Raw genomic sequence first — 20,974 nt, forward strand, 5'->3', positions numbered from 1 at the left:
AGGAGAATTTCTTGAACCCGGGAGGCGGAGGTTGCAGAGAGCCAAGATTGCGCCACCGCACTCCAGCCTTGTCAACAAGAGTGAAACTCTGTCTCAAAAAGAAAGAAAGAAAGAAAAAAAAGAACCACTGTACCCTGGTGGGAGGGAGAAGTCAGCCCAGACTGGCAGGGGAGGCAACCGTGACTGCTCCAGAACCCAAGGGGTAGCCTCTGTCCCTGCAGAGGGAAAACCAGGGATGCAGGTTTGCCCCTTGGTCAGTCGCTGGTGCACCCAGGAGGGCCTGGAAGGAGCACAGGAAGGCTGAGGGCTGGCACTGTGGAAATGCAAGCCCAGCAACTCCTCCCCGGCCAGGGAGGTTTACGGGAATGCCACAGAGGCCCCCGGTGCTAGAAGAAGGGCTACCCCAGATCAGCGATGACCCTCATCCTGGGATGTTTGAAGCTGTCGAGCAGCAGGGAATGCTCATGGTGTGAAGGTGGCTGCAGCGCCACAGACCTGGCTGGCCCAACCTCCCCACCCTTCTCTGAAAGGAGAGATGGAGGGGGCGACTGGAGGCCAGGATGAGCAATTGAGTATTTAGATGGATACGGGCCAGCATCAGCCCCCAAATGACCACTCTGGTACCCTGACGGGGCACACCCAGTCCCTGCCTGATGCCTCCAGTGCTGGGGAACCCACTGCCTCCCAGGGCAGCCCGTCCCGTTGCTGAACAGAAAATCTGTCTCACACTGAAGGAAAGGTTGTCTCCCTACACTACAGCGTCTAAGCAGCAGGTGCCCTTCTGTTCAAAACCCCAGGGCAAGGAGTGGTCCTGGGGCTCAGCAGTCACAAATATGCTATGAAAAAGGAGGGCCGGGCGCAGTGGCTCACGCCTGTAATCCCAGCACTTTGGGAGGCCAAGGCAGGTGGATCACAAGGTCAGGAGTTCAAGACCAGTCTGGCCAAGATGGTGAAACCCCGTCTCTACTAAAAATACAAAAATTAGCCGGGCGTGGTGGCAGGCACCTGTAATCCCAGCTACTCGGGAGGCTGAAGCAGAGAATTGCTTGAACCCGGGAGGCGGAGGTTGCAGTGAGCCAAGACGCACCACTGCACTCCAGCCTTGGTGACAGAGCGAGACTCCATCTCAAAGAAAAAAAAAAAAGAAAAGAAAACTGACAAAAACCCCAATCATTTCTCTTTTTAAAAAGGTACATCCTGGCCGGGCGTGGTGGCTCACGCCTGTAATCCCAGCACTTTGGGAGGCCGAGGCGGGCAGATCACAAGGTCAGGAGATCGAGACCATCCTGGATAACACGGTGAAACCCCGTCTCTACTAAAAATCCAAAAAAATAGCCAGGCGTAGTGGCGGGCGCCTGTAGTCCTAGCTAACCAGCTACTCGGGAGGCGGAGGCAGGAGAATGGCGTGAACCCGGGAGGCGGAGCTTGCAGTGATCACGTCACTGCACTCCAGCCTGGGTGACACAGCAAGACTCCGTCTCATAAAAAAAAAAAAAAAAAAAAAAAAAAAGCTACATCCCACACAAACAGACAAAAGTGATGCTGCTGGGTGTGGTGGCACATGCCTGTAGTCCTAGCTACTTGGGAGGCTGAGGCAGGAGGATGGCTTGAAACCAGGAGTTCAAGGCTGTAGTATGCAATGATCATGCCTGTGAACAGCCCTTGCACACCAGCCTGGGTAACACAGTGAGACCTTGTCTCTAAAATAAGAATTAAAATGTACATCACAATGCCAGAGACATATCAAGGTGCTGATTTTAATTATCGGAAAAAGATACCTGGATTTACATCTTCCCCAAACGTTCCCAGTGCACCTGTGAGGGAGCCCTGTTTAAAGGGTTAAGGGAAGTGTTGGGGATAAAACACTTAAGACAAGGTACTTCCAGATGTGGTTCCAGGACCATCAGCAGTGGGGCAGGAATGGACTGTATGTTAAAACTGCAGAACCTGGCCGGGCATGGTGGGTCACACTTGTAATCCCAGCACTTTGGGAGGCCGAGGCAGGCGGATCACCTGAGGTCAGGAGTTCGAGAGCAGCCTGGCTAACATGGTGAAACCCTGTCTCTACTAAAAATACAAAAAATTAGCCAGGTGTGGTGGCACATGTATGTAATCTCAGCTACTTGGGAGGCTGAGGCAGGAGAATCGCTTGAACCCAGGAGGCAGAGGTTGCGGTGAGCCAAGATTGTGCCATTGGACTCCAGCTTGGGCAACAAGGGCGAAACTCCATCTCATAAATAAAGAAATAAATAGTGCAGAACCCTGCAACTATGGTGTGATCCTACTTAGATGAGGTACCTGGAATAGACCAACACATACAGACAGAAACTGGAATGGTGGTTGGCAGGGGCTGGGGGAGAGGGATGGAGAGTTAGTGTTTAATGGGCAGGGTTTCTGTTTGGGGTGATGAAGAAATTTTGGAAATGGATTATGGTGATGGTCCTTCAACACTGTAAATGCGCTTAATGCCACTAAATTGAATATCGAACAATGGTTAAAATGGTCAATTTTATGTTACATACATTTTACCATAATACAAAAAATTCAATTAAAAAAAAAAAGTGCAGGGTTCTGAACTCCACCCTGGAGTCAATTTCTGGGGTGGGACTCTGCATTTGAGCCCACTGATGTCAGGGCTCAGCTCCTTGTGGGTGGAAAACACACATCTTGTCGGTGGAAAAACACACATCTCAGGCTTCCCAAGCTAAGACGGGCCTTGGAAACACTCATGAGCCTCATGCCCTGATTCAGGGCCAGCTCCAACATGGGAGCCTCTAGCCACATGTGGCCTTTTACAATGAAGTACAATTTAAATCTCAGTTCTTCAGTCGTACTAGCTGCATTTAAGCCCAGGGGCTACCATGCAGGGGAGGGCCCCACGCAGGCTCTCCTCGCAACCTCCCAGGCCCCTTGGCTTCCCTCCCCAAAGGGTAGAGAGTAAATAGAAACTCCCCCACGTGGCTCTCCACTCTCTGGCTGACACAGGTAGAGATGCCAGAGGAAGCACAGACAAGCACCCAGCTGGATGTTTGACCACCTGAACGGCATCACGTCCGACAATGAAAGGGACCCGGGGCAGGGGACGGGGCGGGGAGGGTGGGGAGCCGTAGTGGGGAGCATGGACGAACAGGCCCCACAGGCGGCCCAGAGGTGAATCACAGGACAAGAGTTTGGTCTCCTCTGTCTCCTTAGCACCCTGCCCAGCGCCTTGGCTCCTCTGTGGGGCTCAAGGAGCCAGGAATTCAGGATGAACGGGAAACACGGGGTGCTGGTGGGCAGCCTGGAGCCGGGAGCAGGGTGTCCAAACAGCTACCACCAAATCCTCCATGTGTTCTCTCACTGCACGGCAGTCTTGTGAGTTCACAAGACTGAGAAAGGCACGTGCCTCTTTCTAGTAGATTCTGGGAACACGTGTGCCCGGACAGGGGTTGGCACAAAAAGGAAAAAAAGCGAGATTTAACTTAGATGTCCATCTACCTGACTGTGTACTTTGGGCCACTGGTGGGAGTGAAAAGGTGCTAGCGTGCTCTGATCGTGCCTGTGGATCGTCCCTGTGGTCCAGCCTGGGCAACACAGTGTAAACCAGAGTATGTGCCCTCCTGGGTTTCTTACTCTAAAAAAATTAACCCAATCCTAGGAAAGCAAAGGGCAGAGGTTCTCAATGTCTGATCTGTGGAATGCCAAAATTACGCAGGGTACTTGATACAAATCCAGATTCCTGGCGGGGGAGGAGGGGAGCCTGAGAATCTATACCTTAGCAAGCACCCCAGACCGCTGCAATCCCTGAAGTCTGAGACCCTCCTTGAATGGGTCAGAGAGGGCTGGGAAGATGGTAAAGGGTGAAAATTTCCAGTGCTGCCAAGACACTCCCATGACTTTTCTTTTTTTTTTTTAAAGACAGAGTCTTGCTCTGTTGCCCAGGCTGGAGTGCAGTGGCATGATCTTAGCTCACTATAACCTCTGCCTCTTCTCCCGGATTCAATCAATTTTCCTTCCTCAGCCTTCCGAGTAGCTGGGACTACAGGCATGCGCCACCACGCTGGGCTCATTTTTGTATTTTTTTTTTTAGTAGAGATGGGGTTTCACCATGTTGCCCAGGCTGGTCCTGAACTCCTGACCTCAAGTGCTCCACCTGCTTCGGCCTCCCAAAGTGCTGGGATTACAGGTGTGAGCCACCGAGCCCAGCCTCCCATACCTTTTCTAAGGTTTCATATCTGGCCCTGGAAGCCTCCCTGTGTGACACCCTGGAGTATGGTCCCTTCCCAGCCTCGGGCCTCAGTTTCCTCACCTAGTAGAGGGAACGGGTTCACCCCATCCCTGCAGAGGTTTCCCTCTCAGGGCTCTGCATTCTAGGTTTTCAAACGGTTGTGGCGGGGAAGCCTCCCGTCAGGAGCCAGCTTGCCTCTGGCTTCAGGCTGGGGTGAAGGGGCAGGGGCAGAGTCTCCTGTTGACAGAGATCGGGGGCCACTCTGGGCCCCAAGGTTCCCCCCTCCCAACTGGCTCTGGCTGATTGGAAGCCAGTGAGCCGAAGGTGCCAGGGAGAAAAGTCCCGTGACTCTCAGCAGCTCAGCCTCCGCTCTGTGGCCTGGTAGCCCGGGGAATCATCAGCTGACAAGGAAACTGCAGGAGGAAGGGTCCCAGGAGGGCAGCATGGCAGCCTGGAACAGCTACTTTCCACAACCGGTGTAACCTCTCCCAGGCTTCAGTGGTCTCACCTGTAAGATGGGGAGAATGGCAGCTGCCTGACAGGAATAGGGGGATCAAAAGGAACACATGTAACAGGGTGCTTGGTTCCTGCTCGGCCCTCAGTCAATGATCCTTTCCACACTAACGGGACCCGACTGAACGAAAATCCACATTCTTCCCAGCCTGGGCACATAGAACTTCAAAGTCAGGAACATGCTGCTGAGGCTGTGCTGCGAGGGGAGGGAATAAAGCATCCGGGAAATAGCAGCTGTTGTTTTTACTTCTCTCCAATTCCCCAGGAGAGCTTTTCTGAAACTTCTGTACAATTAAAAGGTAGTGAACACAGTCAATGCCTGTGATAAAGTTACAGCCCGAACTAGTTGGGAGCCTGCGCCAGCCTCCGAATCCAAGAAGCAACAAAAGACGAGACCACGGGCACCGGCAGATTAGCGACCAGGTGCCAGGTGGAGGGTGTTTCCCAAAACAGTCCCCAGTGTCCAGCACGTAGACTGAGGACGGGCCCCATCCAGAGCCCACCAGCTCCCCGCTCCTTAGGCCAGACTCAGTGTCAGCCAGTTCAGGGCTGGGACAGCGGGCAGCACTCGCGTACCTGTCACACTCTTCTGGTTCCGAATTTCCTCCAAACTGGGTGCCACTGCAGCACATGATGGGCTAATGCCATTTGATGAGGGCTCTGGGGAATTGCCACAATTGATATCCTCTAACTGGCCTCTCTTGAAGGCATCGAAAAAGCAGACGAGAGAAAGCCTGGAGTCCCCACCTTCATAGAGGCCGCCACAAGGGAGACAGAGGTTGTCCTTGTGAACAGGAGGCAAGCCTGACCTTCCCTCTCCCTTGAAAGGCACTCATCTGGCACCCGCAACATAAGACGCACTCATGGAGAGTAAATCCATTAAAATAACTCCACGCCCGCACACCCCTTATAACCATGCCTGTCTCTCTGGAGTGTTTACAGCCCTTAGTGACTCACAGCAAACACGGGATCCCCAGGGCGATGGCTTCGGCCGGCTTTAATGACATGTTGGGTGTGCTTATCTGCTGGGACTAAAATCTGTCTACATGCAAATGTGCTGACGTTCCATTTTTGTCAGCTTGCCGTGTTACAGATGAGGGACGCTAACTCCAGAGCCAGGGGTGCTATTTTCCTCTTGAGATGATTTAAAAAATGAACAAACTCTTCTTCCTCCAGAATGGCTGGAGGGTCCTGGCAAATCGTCCAGTTCACTCAACTGGAATATTACAAACAACATAAATGGTGCTTGGTGCCCATTATGGAGATTTCGTGATGACTCAGAAAGCCAAATAAGCAGCTAGCAGCCCTTTGGAGTCACCTGTTTGAGTAAATCCCAATATTTCAAACTTCAAAAAAAAAAAAAAAATGTATGATATATATTTGAAACACATATACATCAAGTCCTTTGGAGTCTACAGGAATAGAAATTCCCCCACCTTCCTTATGGCATGGGTAGCACCAGGCCCCACAGGGGGAAAGGATGCTAATCACACAGATTCCTGTCCAATTTCCAACAACTCTGAGGTGGGTAATACAATTTCCATTTTACAGAAGGGTAAACTGAGGCTTGGGACATTAAATAACTTGCTTAGGGGCATATAGCTAGTAAGGAGCAGAGCTGACAAATTCAAATCAGTGTGTGTTTGATTCCAAAACTGGTGCCCTGTACCCACTATGGCGTGCCACCAGCCTTGGCAGAAGGATAAAGTTCAGTCCATCACACTGGACCACAACACAGGGTGGAGGGCAGAGGGTGCCGGACCACAGGTTGAGACTCCTCAGGGAAACGGATCTCAGCAGTGGCTTTCACCCTGATTGTCCAGAAGAACCAAGCCCTCCATTGCCTCCATCCTGCCCTCGCCCTGCTAACGGAAGTATGCTCACACGAAACCCACCAATGGGTCCTAGTGGGCAGCTTCCTAAAACCATTCTTAATTCCAAGCAGTGGAGATTGCATCTCATCCAGTCCCAGCACAAGTTCTTCTCAGAACGGCTCACAGAGAGCTGACCTCCCACTGAAATTGCTAACAGCAGGAAGATAAGCAAATGCTTGAGTTGCTTAAAACAAGGAATGTCAAGGAGAGGACAAACTTTTTTTTTAAGGATAAAAATTTAAAGGAAAAAGAGACCAGAAACAATGTGGGTCTACTTTCTTTTTTTTTGTTTTTTTTTTGAGACGGAGTCTCGCTCTTTCGCCCAGGCTGGAGTGCAGTGGCACGATCTCGGTTCACTGCAAGCTCCGCCTCCCAGGTTCATGCCACTCTCCTGCCTCAGCCTCCCAAGTAGCTGGGACTACAGGCACCCGCCAACACGCCAGGCTAATTTTTGTATTTTTAGTAGAGACGGGGTTTCACCGTGTTAGCCAGGATGGTCTCGATCTCCTGACCTCGTGATCCGCCCACCTCGGCCTCCCAAAGTGCTGGGATTACAGGCGTGAGCCACTGCGCCCCGCCATGTAGGTCTACTTTCTTAAGAGCAACATGAAGTCTTTCCATACTGCTGAGGTCTACAGTCTGGGATAAATTCCCGGTTGGGACACCCACTGGCTGTGTGGCCTTGGGCAGTTACTGAACTGTTCTAAGGACCAGTTTCCCCATCTGTGGATGGGATTAGCAACTGCACTTCCCCATTGGGTTGCTGGGAGGACCCATGAAGACAAGGCATCCTGTTTCGTTCACGACACAACTGGTCCCCAGAAGGGTACAGTGCTGGGAGCCGGTACACAAAGACAAAGACACACAAGCGCCCCAGTCCCCTCAACCGCGGGTTTCATGTAAAGGGGAGGGGCAAGAAGTGATAAGAACCCAAATGATCATCGTCATAAAATAATACAGAATTTTAAAAAGGTAGAGGATGTGAAGAGGCAGAATAAGGCCACGTGGCTTTCTGAGCTCGGGGTTAAGAGAAATGCCAAATGGAGCAAAAGGGTTAGAGTGCAGATGCTTCAGTTACAGACCTGTAGAGTGCCTCGTCTACAAAGATACTAATCTCCCATCACCTTTTAAAAATGGCTTAGTTCCTTTAGCTGATCAGCAACACCCTCTTGCCTTAGAAACTCAGCACCCACACACCTCACTTCATTCTAGAACGTGCTCCTCTGTCCACCCTACCTAAAAACTAAGCAGCACCTGCTCCCATCATTCTAACCCCTCCCCGGCTTTATTTTTCTGCATAGCACTTACACCATCTCTGGACATATCCTGTGCCTATTTGCCTACTGGAAATCTCCTCCCACAGAATATAAGCTCCATGGAAACCAGGGCTGCAGTCATCTCCTTTGCTGCCATATCCCTGGCAGCTACAACAGTGCCTGGCCCGGAGCAGATGCTCAAGAAATGTGACCGAATGAATGGACAATGAAAGATAGAAGAACCGGATTCCTGTTCCCAGCTTAAGAACCTCCAGTGAGCACCTGGTTCACTCTGAGGGGGCTCTGGAATGATCCGTCCTTCAGAAGGAGTTATTCCCTTGGTGCCAACAGGGAAAGTGAGTTGTGGAACATCTCAGAGTAAAACGCAATCGAGGCAGAAGCAGGTGCGGATTGTGCAAACATCCAACGTCTGCACCTCCTGCTCTAGTCCCTGGGTCACGCACCCTGGAGACCAGAGCTGTCACCATCACAGGGCCATCACCTGCCGATCTCAGGACATTCTCCCTGAGCAATTCAAGGTGTTCGGGCCTCCATCCCACCAAGCCAGCATCCCCCTCTATCTTTTCCCTTCCCCACATCTCTGAAAGTGCCAATTCACAGACTCTCCCATCCAACAGGGCACCTCTTTCAGCTCCTTAAACTGAGCACCACATTTGACTTGGGATCAAGTGCTGAGATTCGAGGAAGAGCCACCTCACAGCCTGGCTGAAATGTTTATTTCAGCAACAAGTTCAGCTTGCAGCTTTGAGCCAGAGTTCCCATCGCCCTCCTAGAGGAAAGCCCCTTGTAACAGCCAATGGTTTCAGAACCATTTCCACGGCAGGCTGTCCTCAATGCCTGGCCATCATGGAAGTTCTCAGAAACTCGATTTGGTCTTTAAGAACCAGAGACCAGAAAGGGTGAAGGGTAGTAGGGTAGAGAAAACTCAAAACTTTCTGGTTTAGCTGCTGGTCTGATCTTGTTTCATGCCAGTGATGTCATCTGTAAACTGGGAAAAGAGATTTCCAATGTGCTGTCTTTTAAAACGGACATACCATGAGGGCTGCAGGAATAACAACCACCCCTAGACCTAGGAAACAGGCATTCCTGGGCTACACTGTGTCATTAGGATATTATGATGAACACACAAATGGAGTCTATAGAGACACAAAGTAAACAGCCCTATCTCCACCTAGCCATCTCCTGTACATGTTTACATGAAAACAACTTCCACTGACACAACACTCAGCCTCAGATCACTTTAGTAATTTACAGACAAGACAAAAGTCATCTTGACATAGTTCATGAGGGTGGAGATGGAGCAGAGAGCGCCACAATCTAATGGGAAACTGAGTCAGTGGGAGCACTGACAGGTCATCTGGCAAGCATGTAATGCCAGAAGGAGCTGAGGACTAACATGCATTAAGCATTTATGGTGGGCCGGGCGCGGTGGCTCACGCCTGTAATCCCAGCACTTTGGGAGGCCGAGGCGGGCGAATCACGAGGTCAGGAGATCGAGACCATCCTGGCTAACACGGTGAAACCCCGTCTCTACTAAAAATACAAAAAATTAGCCGGGCGTGGTAGCGGGCGCCTGTAGTCCCAGCTACTTGGGAGGCTGAGGCAGGAGAATGGCGTGAACCCGGGAGGCGGAGCTTGCAGTGAGCCGAGATCGCGCCACTGCACTCCAGCCTGGGCGACAGAGCGAGACTCCGTCTCAAAAAAAAAAAAAAAAAAAAAAAAAAAGCATTTATGGTGAATGAGGCAAGGTGTTTTACAGACACCATCTTTGGAATGACAAATCTTTAGTTGGTACTATTATTATTTCCACTGTACAGATGGGTAAATTGAGTCTCAAAAAGATGAAGCAACTTGACCAAACTCTCCCATCTGCTTCCTCTTCGCATCGATGCTGTTTTACATCAACCCGTCTTGGACTCTGCCGTGTGTAACTGGGGAGAAGGTGGGAAAAGGAAAACTCCAACACAGGAGAGAGGACTACTCTGCCCTGACACCCAGAGGCGGCATTCCATCTCCTGGGGAGGCTACCATAGGCAAAAACAAGAATAGGGGGCCTTGTGGTTGGCTTTTTTCTTACAGGAAAGAAATGATTATTAGGAAAATAAGCCCGTGTGCTCCCCAGCTAGTGAGCTTGCTGCCTGGGAGAGGTATTACGGTGCGAAGACTTTGGATTTCCACGGACAAAACTGGGAATTCCAACACCATGATTTAGGACTCTGGGAACTTGGGCAAGTCGCTTAACCTCCGGGCTTTTCTGTTCTCATCTGCATGGAGATAACACAGCCTCACTCCCAGGGTAGTGATAAGATTTTAAGGATGTGTTGCATGTGAATTACTAGAACACAATAGGTGTTCGATGAATACGGAATAATTATGTTGTGCCTCCCCCTCCCGTTTTTCCCGGAAAAAGTATTCAGAACTTGGACCTGGTGATGGCAGCCCCTTCTCAGAAAAGCCCTTCGTCTTCTAAGGTTTCTTCCTACTCCAGTCAAGATGACGCAGGGGTTCCTGTCTCCCATCCCCATGCCCTAACTTGGGGGGAAGGGGCAGGGGGAAGGGAGATAGCGCAGGCCTGAGTGGGATGGAACGGGCACACCCGCTGGGAACACTTTAACAGTAAAACGCTGTTCTCCACTTGGGGCGGATTCGCCAACCAAACGCAATTAGATCACTGCGTTTGTGTCTCCACCTCTGCAATTTCTCTTTCTGCATTACTCGGAGTTCAAGTGTATGAGAAACGCAGCAATCTCTCCGCTCCTAGCAAATGCGAGGCATCAATTTCGCCTCGGAGGGGCGGCGGTGAAGGGGGCTCCCCTCTGCACTCCGCGGGGGCCGCCAGATGGCTCACAGGTGCGGTCCCAGGGGGCCGAACCAACTTCGCGCAGGGCTGGCCCCTTTCCCACGCTTCCCCCAGCAGACGCGGGGTCCAGCCCGGAGCGGGGTCTCCAGGCGCCGCGGGATGGCCTGGCTCCGGCAAGCGCGGTCCTGGCCCCCCGGTGCAGCCCCCGAGCCCCGGTCCCCACGCCGAGGAACTCACTCTGCGTCCCGCACGCCTCTCGCTGCACCCGCCCGGGGCTCGGGGCTCCGCGCGCTGCGAGAACTTTGCCACCAGCGGCTTCCCGATCCCGGCTCCGAGCGCCCTCGCGCGCCCGACCCCGGCGGCTCCTGGGCCTGTGTCCGCGCCGCCCGCCCCGCCCCGCCCCGCGCGCACCTACCGGGCTGGCTGCAGTCGCCATCCGCTCGGACCCGGGGAACCCCGGGGCGGGGCCGATCGCCGGGCCCCGCCGCGTCCACGCACTGCTCGCAGGCTGCGGGTCCCGGGGGCCGCGCGGGCCCGGCCCCCGCCCCGCAGGAAGGCGCCGGCTCGCCCTGCGACGCGAGCTGGCGGACGCGCTCCCACGAGCCCGAGTCGGCCGCCCGCATGCCGGGTGCCCGGGGGGACGCTACCCGCGGCTGCGCGAGGGGCTCCGACGGCGCGCGCCGGGCTCACAGACCCGGAGGTCGCCGCCGCATCGGGGCGCAGCCAAGTCCGCCCCCGCCTCCCGCCCGGCCGGCGGCGCGCGCCGGACCAGGGCTCTCCGTCCGGCCGGACGCCGGGCGGTCCGCGCCTGCTGCACGCGAGGAATTCGGCCGCGGAGCCTCTCACGTGGGAACGGCTCCCAGTCCCGCGGCTCCTCCTCCCGCTCCTTCCGGGCTGGCGACTGCCGAGGCTCGCCCCGCCCCCGCCCCGCCCCCGCCCCGCCGCGGCGCCCAGACTGGCCCCAGTGCCCGGGGAGCGCCGCCGCGTCGCCCCGTTGTGCGCCCGGCCCCCGCCACTCGGTGCATCCCCGACGCGGTCATTCCCGGGGACACGGAGGGTCAGAAAGATGGCCGATGTCACAGGGGCGGCTGTGACGGAACTCGAGCCCCAGTCTTTGAAAGCCCCTGGCCTCTGCCTGGCACCCCACTTTGCTGTGTCTCTCTCCTCTCCTGACACCCTGTGACAGCCTTGCCGAGAGCCGAGGTCCCCACAGCTGGCCGGGAGAGGTCAGAAAGAGTGGGCGGGCAGGGGAGCAGCCCCGGGACCTTTCCTTCGCTCATCTTTGCGTGCGACCGGCCATCCTCTAAGTGAGGGGAATGCTGAGTGCACCCACCGTCTGGTGGGGGAGATCGCGAGGGGGCTGAGATCTGGTGGGAGGCCCTGTGACTTCACCTCACTTCCCCAGCCTCAGTTTCCCCATCTATGAGTTAGGCATTAGTAATTCCCCACTGTCCATTATCAGTGCTGCCCATGAACTCTCCAATTATGGCAGCCATTGGCAGGGGAGGCCAGAGCCTGGACCCTGGGAGTGGGTGGGGGAACAGTGACAAGGCCAGGCAAACCCTGTAGGAAGTGGCACCTTGGAGGGTCTGCACAACAGAACCCACCCGCTGGAGTGGGTGTTCAGGCTGGCAGTGCTCCTGTGAAGTAAGTGTGCAGCTCTGAGCCCCCTTTGATCTGGGGATTACGATGCTGTTTAGAAAGACTAATTATCTCCTTACAGCCCCAGGAGGCAGGTCCAGTTTCCCCCTGTTGTAGATACGTGGGAGCCGAGGCCACACAGCCAGGTGAGGAGTCAGTCACACACTCATGGAGCCCCCAGCCTCCCCTTGTAGGCAGCATGCTAGCAACCTTACCCTGCCCAGGCTTGGCTCTGTAATCTGAGGCTCCCACTGGCCCAGGCCTGAGATGTGCAAATTTCTAGGTCACTGGCCTATGGCTGTCCAACAAGCTGTGAGAACCTAATTACTTTCCCTTAAGTCTACAAAACCTTTTAGGAGCAGTTTCCTGCCCATGGGTTAGAAGCCCTGGCTCTCAGCAACCACAGTGGCCTGGCCACCAACTATCAAGGCCTTCCCAGCTTCCCCCCGCCCCCTCATCCTCACCTTCCCAATGATGGAAACTGGCCCAGCTGCGGAGGCTGCCTTAGAACCCCTGCCCTGTCTAGCTGGCACTTTTTTTTTTTTTTTTTTTGAGACAGAGTCTCGGTTTGTCACCCAGCCTGGAGTGCGGTGGTGTGATCTTGGCTCACTGCAACTTCCGCCTCCCGGGTTCAAGCGATTCTCCTGCCTCAGCCTCCTGAGTAGCTGGGATTACAGGTGCCCGCCACCATGCCTGGCTAATTTTTGTATTTTTAGTAGAGACAGGGTTTCGCCATATTGGTCAGGCTGGTCTCGAACTCCTGATCTGGTGATGCGCCAGCCTCGGCCTCCCAAAGTGCACTTTTAACTGCCCAGAGGACGGCAGAGTGGCATGCGAAGTGCTGGGTGCTCCCAGCTGTGGAAGAAAAGTACCCACACCACTTTTCCAGGAGGAAGGAAACTGACACCACACCAAGTGACCAGAGATGCTGGGAATCCCCTAATTCCTCTCCTTTACTGAGATAACAGACAGAGCAGAACAAAAGAATGATCACTCTGAGCGCCCGAGAGCGGAGAAGCTAGGAATGCCCTTGCCAGCCCCTGCATCCTGGAGAATCTGGTCCAGGACTGTCTGAGTTACCTTCAGGGACCTGCCTGGGAACATAAATGAGTGAGCTGGGTTGAGCAGGGGCTACTGTGGTTTATTTCATAAGGGCATTTATGTTGTATTATTTTGACTTAAACACTCTTGGCATATTAAACACTTAGGAGACTTTTCACTTCTGCAAAGAAACATAGTCTTTCACGTATTTCTTGAAGTACATGAATTATACTTTTGATAGAGACGTGTGCTTTCCTCTTAACTCCATGACAAGAAAAAAATAGCACCTGGCTGGGCATGGTGGCTCACGCCTGGAATCCCAGCACTTTGGGAGGCCGAGGAGGGTGGATGACTTGACGTCAAGAGTTCAAGACCAGCCTGGCCAATATGGTGAAACCCCGTCTCTACTAAAAATACAAAAATTAGCCGGGAGTGGTGGCACACACCTGTAATCCCAGCTACTCAGGAGGCTGAGGCAGGAGAATCACTTGAACCTAGGAGGGGGAGGCTGCAGATAGCCGAGATTGTGCCAGCACACTCCAGGCTAGGCGACAGAGTGAGACCTGGTCTCAAAAAACAAACAAACAACAACAAAACCCCAATAAACAAAACCCAGCACAAGTATGAGTATGTAGCTCCTGTCACTTGGATTTGGTATCAGAGAGACATTAGGCTGGTGGGGACTGTGGCCAATGAGGCCACCGGCCCCTGTAGAGGTGGCTGTAGATTGTTGTCAGGCAGGAATGTAGTCTTAGTGTTATCAGATGTTCTACTTTTTTTTGTTTGTTTAGAACTACTAGGAATATGGATTTTTATGTGAAATCTGAATTTGAAATATTAGCAACTCTTTAAAACTTAAGAAGAAGGAAAGGGAGGAAGAGGAGACGGAGGAAGAAGAAGAAAGTAAACATATCTGAAAGTCTTTATGTAGCCCATTGGCCACCAGGGACCATTTCACGGCTACCGTCACTGGTCCCCTCTGTAACCTCCCGAAGCGCACATACGTCCTAGTTACTTTTCAATCATCCAAGCTGCTTCGTAAGGCCACAACCCTGGGGAATTCCCTCTGTAACTTTTACTCCGTGCAGTTTGGCTGTGGCTCTGTGTGAATGTGTGTGTGTGTGTGTGTGTGTGTGTGTGTGTGTGTGTGTGTGTGTGTGTTGCATGCTCAGGCCCAGGACTGCAGATGGCAGTGGGGTCCACCTTCTCCAGTTTTCTGGAGGTTCCCAGGCTGCCCATGCCCCCCTTACTCAGCTGTAGCCCCTCACTCTCCCTGCTCTCAACTCTGCTAGCTGGCAAGTCTGTGGCCACGGTGGCAGTTAGGAGCCTATCAGAAACCCATCTGACTTGGGTGGGGAGGTACATTAAAAATACCTTGAGGTACATTTATGAGGACGCCCTGAGCCCAGGAGATGTTTCTGCTCAGTTCTCCACCAGGAGACCCTGGAGTCAAGGACTAACCTACCCATTTTCTGCCCTGAGTGGCTTGGGCAGGTCCCACACAAATGATAACTCCGGGGGGTTTAGAGGAGATCCGTTTGCAGAGCCAGCTTCTGGGCATGTGACCTGTGTGGTCACACTGGGCCCCGCGCTCAGAAGGGCCCGGAGCTTGGGTGAATGCTCCGCTGTTGTTGCCTTGAAATTCTTAATTGTTTTTGAACGTTGGGACCTACCAATTATGTAGCCAGTTCTACTCCCAGGAGACCTTCCCAGACCCCCTGGGAGATGCTGGGAATTGAGGCTGGATACAACTTGGCTCACTCTGTCCTGCTCCAGGGCACACTGTGTCCAGCCTCCGTGGGGCAGCAGGAAGGGGGGATTTGGGGGTCCGGAAAGACAGCAGGAGGTGTCCTCATCCAGTCCTCCCGGCAACTCATTTTAAAGAGCAGAGGCATAGTGTGACTTCAGAGGGGAAAGGGGCAGTCCAGACGGGGGTTGGGGAGGCTGCTCTGGTTCTGGGCTCTGAGGCCAGACAGGTTCCCCATGACCCTGACCTCAGGCTGGACAGGGCGCCACCCAGAAAAAAAAAAAAAAACAGAAAAGAGGCTGCAGACAGAAAAAAGTCAGTGCAGGTCCCATCCAGAGCATCCCCTCGTTCCCAGAGGAAGATCCTTTAGATCACTGGAGAAGACTACAAGATAAATTTGGCTTAAGGAACAAAACCCAGAAACATGGTATTAAGAGACCCCATTATGTTTGGTGTCTGCTTAAAGTTGAATATTTGAGCCCACTGAAATCTTTCCCTTCCCCCACCCCCAATTTGGCTATGATTTTAAAATAGTCATGCATCACTTAATGACAGGGACAGGGACAGAGGCAGAATGATGTTCTGGGAAATGCATTGGTAGGCAATTTTGTCATTGTGCAAACATCATAAAGCGTGCTTACCCAACCTACACGAGATAGCTACTACACACCTAGGCTATGTGGTATAGTCTATTGCTCCTGTGTACAACATGTCACCGTACTGAATAGTGTAGATAATTGTAACACGATGGTAAGTTTTTATATATCTAAACATATCTCAACAGAAAAACTACAGTAAAAATACAGTATAATCTTACGGGACTATCATCAGATATGCGATCGATCCATCATTGACCCAAATGTTGTTATGTTTCTATTTGTAGAAGATGTTTTACTGAGATCTTCCAGCCAACATGTTACTATCTCCAAACACCCCTAGCTAAGACAAAGCAGTAACTCTTGATTCCTGGAAGATGCAGAGTTTTGTAACACCCCATAGTTTTGTAACTCCTGGTGAAACTTTCCAGGGGGTATGAAGACCTCAGCCACAATGTCAGGATCCCTTGCTGTGTGTGACCATGAAAAAGTGCCTCGGGAGGGGCGCGGTGGCTCACGCCTGTAATCCCAGCACTTCGGGAGGCCAAGGCGGGTGGATCGCCTGAGGTCAGGCGTTCGAGACCAGCCTGGCCAACATGGTGAAACCCTGTTTCTCCTAAAAATACAAAAGTGAGCCAGGTGTGGTGGAACGCGCCTGTCATCCCAGCTACTCAGGAGGCTGAGGCAGGAGAATCATTTGAACCCGGGAGGCGGAGGTTGCAGTGAGCTGAGATCATGCCACTGCACTCCAGCCTGGCCAACAGAGAGAGACTGTCTCAAAAACAAACAAACAAAAAAGTGCCTCCTGTCTCTGCATCTGAGTGTTCTGGAGGTTCGAAGGGCTGGCTTCGCGGGTGTGAGGAGGGTTTTTCTAGCTCTGCCCACTGCAGTTGACTTGCTCTTTTTTATCCTTTCTCATGGTAGTTGCATGGGTATGTTTCGTGTGTGTGTCGCTGGTAGTGATGGGAAGTATATTACCTATTGCTGCATAACAAATCACCTCCAAACTCAGTGGTTTAAAACAATAGGGATTGATTATCTCATAGTTTCTATGGGTCAGGAATCCAGGTGTGGCTTAGCTGGGTCTTCTGGTTCAGGGTCTCTTAAAGGCTGCAATCAAGGTGTCAGGTGGAGCTGCTGCCAACTTGAGGCTCAACCTAGGGACAATCTACTTCCAAACCAAACTCACTTACAAGGCTAGTGGCAAGATGCAATTCCTCCCAGGATAGATATAGATATAGATATAGATATAGATATAGATATAGATATAGATATATTTTGAGGTGGAGTCTTGCTCTGTCACCCAGGCTGGACTTCAGTGGCGCAATCTCAGCTCACTGCAACCTCTGCTGCCCGAGTTCAAGCAATTCTCCTGTCTCAGCCTCCAGAGTAGCTGGGACTACAGGCGCGTGTTACCACGCCCAGCTAATTTTTGTATTTTTAGTAGAGATGGGGTTTCACCATATTGGTCTGGCTGGTCTCAAACTCCTGACCTCAGGTGATCCACCTGCCTCAGTCTCCCAAATTGCTGGGGTTACAGGGGTGAGCCACCATGCCAGCCCCATTCCTCCCAGGATATTGAACTGAGAACCTCAGTTCCTCATTGGCTGTGAGATCTCCTCACAGAATGGCAGCTTGCTTCCCACAGAGGCCTCCAAGAAAGAGAAGAGAAGGTGTGCAAGAAGAGATGGAAGCCACAGTCTCTTTGCAGCCTAATCTCAGACAGGACAGCCCATCCCGTTCTCCCTATTCTGTTCATTAGAAGTGCATCTAGATCTTGGCCAGACGCAGTGGCTCATGCCTTTAATCCCAGCACTTTGGGAGGCTGAGGCGGGCGGATCACAAGGTTAAGAGATTGAGACCATCCTGGCCAACATGGTGAAACCCCATCTCTACTAAAAATACAAAAATTAGCCGGGCGTGGTGGCGCATGCTGGTAATCCCAGCTACTCGGGAGGCTGAGGCAGTAGAATTGCTTGAACCCAGGAGGCGGAGGTTGCGGTGAGCCGAGATCGCGCCACTGCACTCCAGCCTGGGCGACAGAGCAAGACTCCATCTCAAAAAAGAAAGAAAGAAAGGAAGGAAGGAAGGAAGGAAGGAAGAAGTACATTTAGATCTCACCCCCAATCTAGGAGAGAAGACAAACTGAGGTGGATACCAGGAGGCAGGATCATTGGGGTCATCTTGGAAGCTGCCCACCCAGTGAGTTGGGGACACAGTCTCTAGAAGCAGAGAGGCCAGGACGCAAATCACTAGCGTGTGATTGAGACAGATGATTTCATCCCTGGAATCCTCAGGTTCTCCATCCGTAAAAATGGAAATGATCGTGGTCACTACTTGTCGGGCTGTGGCAAGGGCCTTCAGGAGATGAGGCACACATAAAAAGCTCTGCATGGGGCCTGGCATAGGGTAAATCCTCAAAAACTGGGCTAGTGAAACATTCCCAGAGGAGGCCAGAGTGACCTGCCCACGGCTTCTGAGTGGGACACACTCCCTGCTATCTCTATGGAGACTGTCATCTCCGTCCACTCCTGGGGGCTCCAAAGTGACTTGGAAGCCCTTTGGCAGCCCCTGGGCCGCCTTTGTTGCTGAGGCCACCAGCAGGGATGGTGCTGATCTCCTCTTCCCTCGGCCATCCCAGCAGGACTCTGGGACCCCAGGTGCATCGGGAAGGATTAGAGCTGGATTGTCCCCAAACCTATTTAGACCTTTGACCTTGGGGGGGGGGTGAGGATTTTACTCGGGGTCCACCCTGCCATCTGTCCTGGCGAGGCTGGAGACTTCTGTGAGCCTTTCATGGGCTCACTGATACCCTTTGATGGTTTTCCCAGGTCCCCAAATGACCTGGCAGAAATCCTGATCTCCTCCAGGGCCTTGCAAAGGGCTTCTCCTAGAGGCAGAGCTTAGCCCAGTCCTCGGGCAGAACAGGCCATTAAAGCAATTTCACGGAGTTCAAGGTGTCAGGTGGAGCTGCCTTCATGCCCTGCTTGTTGGACTGTCACGAGCCCCAAGTTAAATTTTTTTTTTTTTTTTTTGAGACAAGGTCTTGCTTGTCACCCAGCCTAGAATGCAGTGGTATGATGATGGCTCAATGCAGCCTCAAACTCCTGGGCTCAAGCAATCCTTCTGCCTCAGTCTCCCAAGTACCTAGGACCACAGGTGTGCCACCACCATGCCCAGCTAATTTTTAATTTTTTTTGTAGATATAGGGTCTCACTCTGTTGCCCAAGCTGCTGCAAACTCCTGGCGTTAAGTGGTCCTCCTACCTTAGCCTCCCAAAGGACTAGAATTACAGGTATGAGCCACCACAGTGGGCCCCAAGTTAGATTCTTAATTGTAACAAAATAATAAAGTCCTTCCTTATCCAGGGGCCAGATCTCACCTTTTCTAAGTCCCTTTTTGAAGAGTTCAAGTAGGAAAGTTTCTGCAGAAAGTTAACATGTTGCAGCTTATTCAGAATTAAAAGAATAGACTGGGTGTGGTGGCTCACGCCTGTAATCCCAGCAGTTTGGGAGGCCAAGGCAGGTGGATCACCTGAGGTCAGGATCACCCGAGGTCAAGATCAGCCTGGCCAACATGGTGAAACCCCATCTCTACTAAAAATACAAAAATGAGTTGGGCATGGTGGCACACACCTGTAATCCCAGCTGCTCGGGAGGCTGAGGCAGGAGAATCGCTTGAACCCGGGAGGTGGAGGCTGCAGTGCACCAAGATCATGCCACTGCATTTCAGCCTGGGTGACAAAGCGAGACTCTGTCAAAAAAAAAAAAAAAAAAAAAAAAGAAAAAAAAAAAAAGAACAACAGTGAAAATACTACAAATAATAATAATGGCAAACATTTACATAGCACTTACTATGTGCCAGACAGTGTTCTAAGAATTTAAATATTAATTTAATCCTCCCCACAACCCAGAGAGGTAAGTGTACTATTATTATCATCCCCACTTTACAGGTGAGGAAACAGACACAGAGAGGTCAAGTCACTTACCCAAAGTCACACAGCCAGTAAGTGATGGAAGCAGGACTAAAGCCCACGTAGTCTGGCTGCAAGGTCCATACTCATAGCCATGATGCTGCCTTGGCAACAGGTGTCATTTACTGAGCACTGACATCAGTCCAGGGACTGTGCTTTCCAGCTCATTCAACCCGCCAAGCTACCCTATCCCCAGGTTCCAGATGAGAAAATGAAGGTTTAGGGAGACAAAAAGGACTCATCCAAGGTGATGAGGCTGGAAAAGGAAGCGTTGGGAGTCTGTCAGAATTGAGGGGTATCCTCTGCTAAACTGCCTCCCACATCAGGGGTTATGGAGAATGCATGCCTGTGGGCAGGGGGGAACAGTCACCTCTTCATTCTTCATAAAGAGGGGGGACTCAGAGGGAACCCTCAGCAGTGCTGCTGGGCAGGATGTGTCCTCTGCTGCCCCTGGTGGCTACTAGCGGAACTTCTTCTTCCCCAAGTGAGACCCTTGGCTCTGGGAATCGTGACACTATGTTCACCACCGCAATTTTCAGACCCTGTGTCTCCATTTCCTGTGTGTGATTTGAGAGACACAGAGGGCCAGGGGCCAGCAAGGGGCCCAAGAAAAGAATAACAGTTACTGTTTACTGAGCACTGCCACCTCTATGCCAGGCACTCTGCTGGAGACTCCTTACTTAAAAGTTACCATTTAATTAATCAATGCACAGATATATAATCATTATTGTTAAGAGCTATTAATAGTAGACAGAGCAGTTTACACATATTAGCTCATTTCCTTTTCTTTTTTTCTTTCTTTTGAGACGGAGTTTCGCTCTTGTTGCCCAGGCTGGAGTGCAATGGCACGATCTCGGCTCACCGCAACCTCCGCCTCCCAGGTTCAAGCAATTCTCCTGCCTCAGCCTCCTGAGTAGCTGGGATTACAGGCATGCACCACCACGCCCGGCTAATTTTGTATTTTTAGTAGAGATGGGGTTTCTCCATGTTGAGGCTGGTCTCGAACTCCTGACCTCAGGTGATCCGCCCGCCTCAGCCTCCCAAAGTGCTGGGATTACAGGCGTGAGCCACCGCGCCTGGCCAATATTAGCTCATTTTCATCCCCAGAAGTACTATGTAAGTGCTATTGCTATTACTATCCTCATTTTATCAATGAGGGATCCAAGGTTCAGAGAGGTTAAGCAGGTTGCCCCACGTCACACAGCTAGTATAAGGTGGAGCTAGGATTCAAACTTAGAAAGTTCTGGCTCCAGAACCTGTTCTCTTAACCATTATGCCATTATCAATGGGACTGTGATGGAGCCC

At 52.2% G+C, this 20,974-nt stretch overlaps 1 protein-coding gene across 8 annotated transcripts in view; it reads right to left on the reverse strand.

The window, feature by feature from the left end:
- Positions 1-20,974, reverse strand: part of KAZN (kazrin, periplakin interacting protein) — a 1,230,044-nt gene that overhangs the window by 182,341 nt on the left and 1,026,729 nt on the right. The window contains exon 1 of one of the 8 annotated variants that reach the window (XM_024354744.3): positions 11,087-11,411. The exons of 6 other annotated variants lie outside the window; for them this stretch is intronic. In XM_024354744.3, the coding sequence (XP_024210512.1) occupies positions 11,087-11,294 (208 nt within the window). In that variant the 5' untranslated portion in view covers positions 11,295-11,411. Of the gene's footprint in view, positions 1-10,908; positions 11,506-20,974 lie in introns of those variants that run through there. One more of the 8 variants, XM_054662732.2, reaches the window with a different exon arrangement.

The sequence above is a fragment of the Pan troglodytes genome, chromosome 1 (genome assembly GCF_028858775.2).
Source record: "Pan troglodytes isolate AG18354 chromosome 1, NHGRI_mPanTro3-v2.0_pri, whole genome shotgun sequence".
Taxonomy (NCBI): Eukaryota; Metazoa; Chordata; class Mammalia; order Primates; family Hominidae; genus Pan; species Pan troglodytes.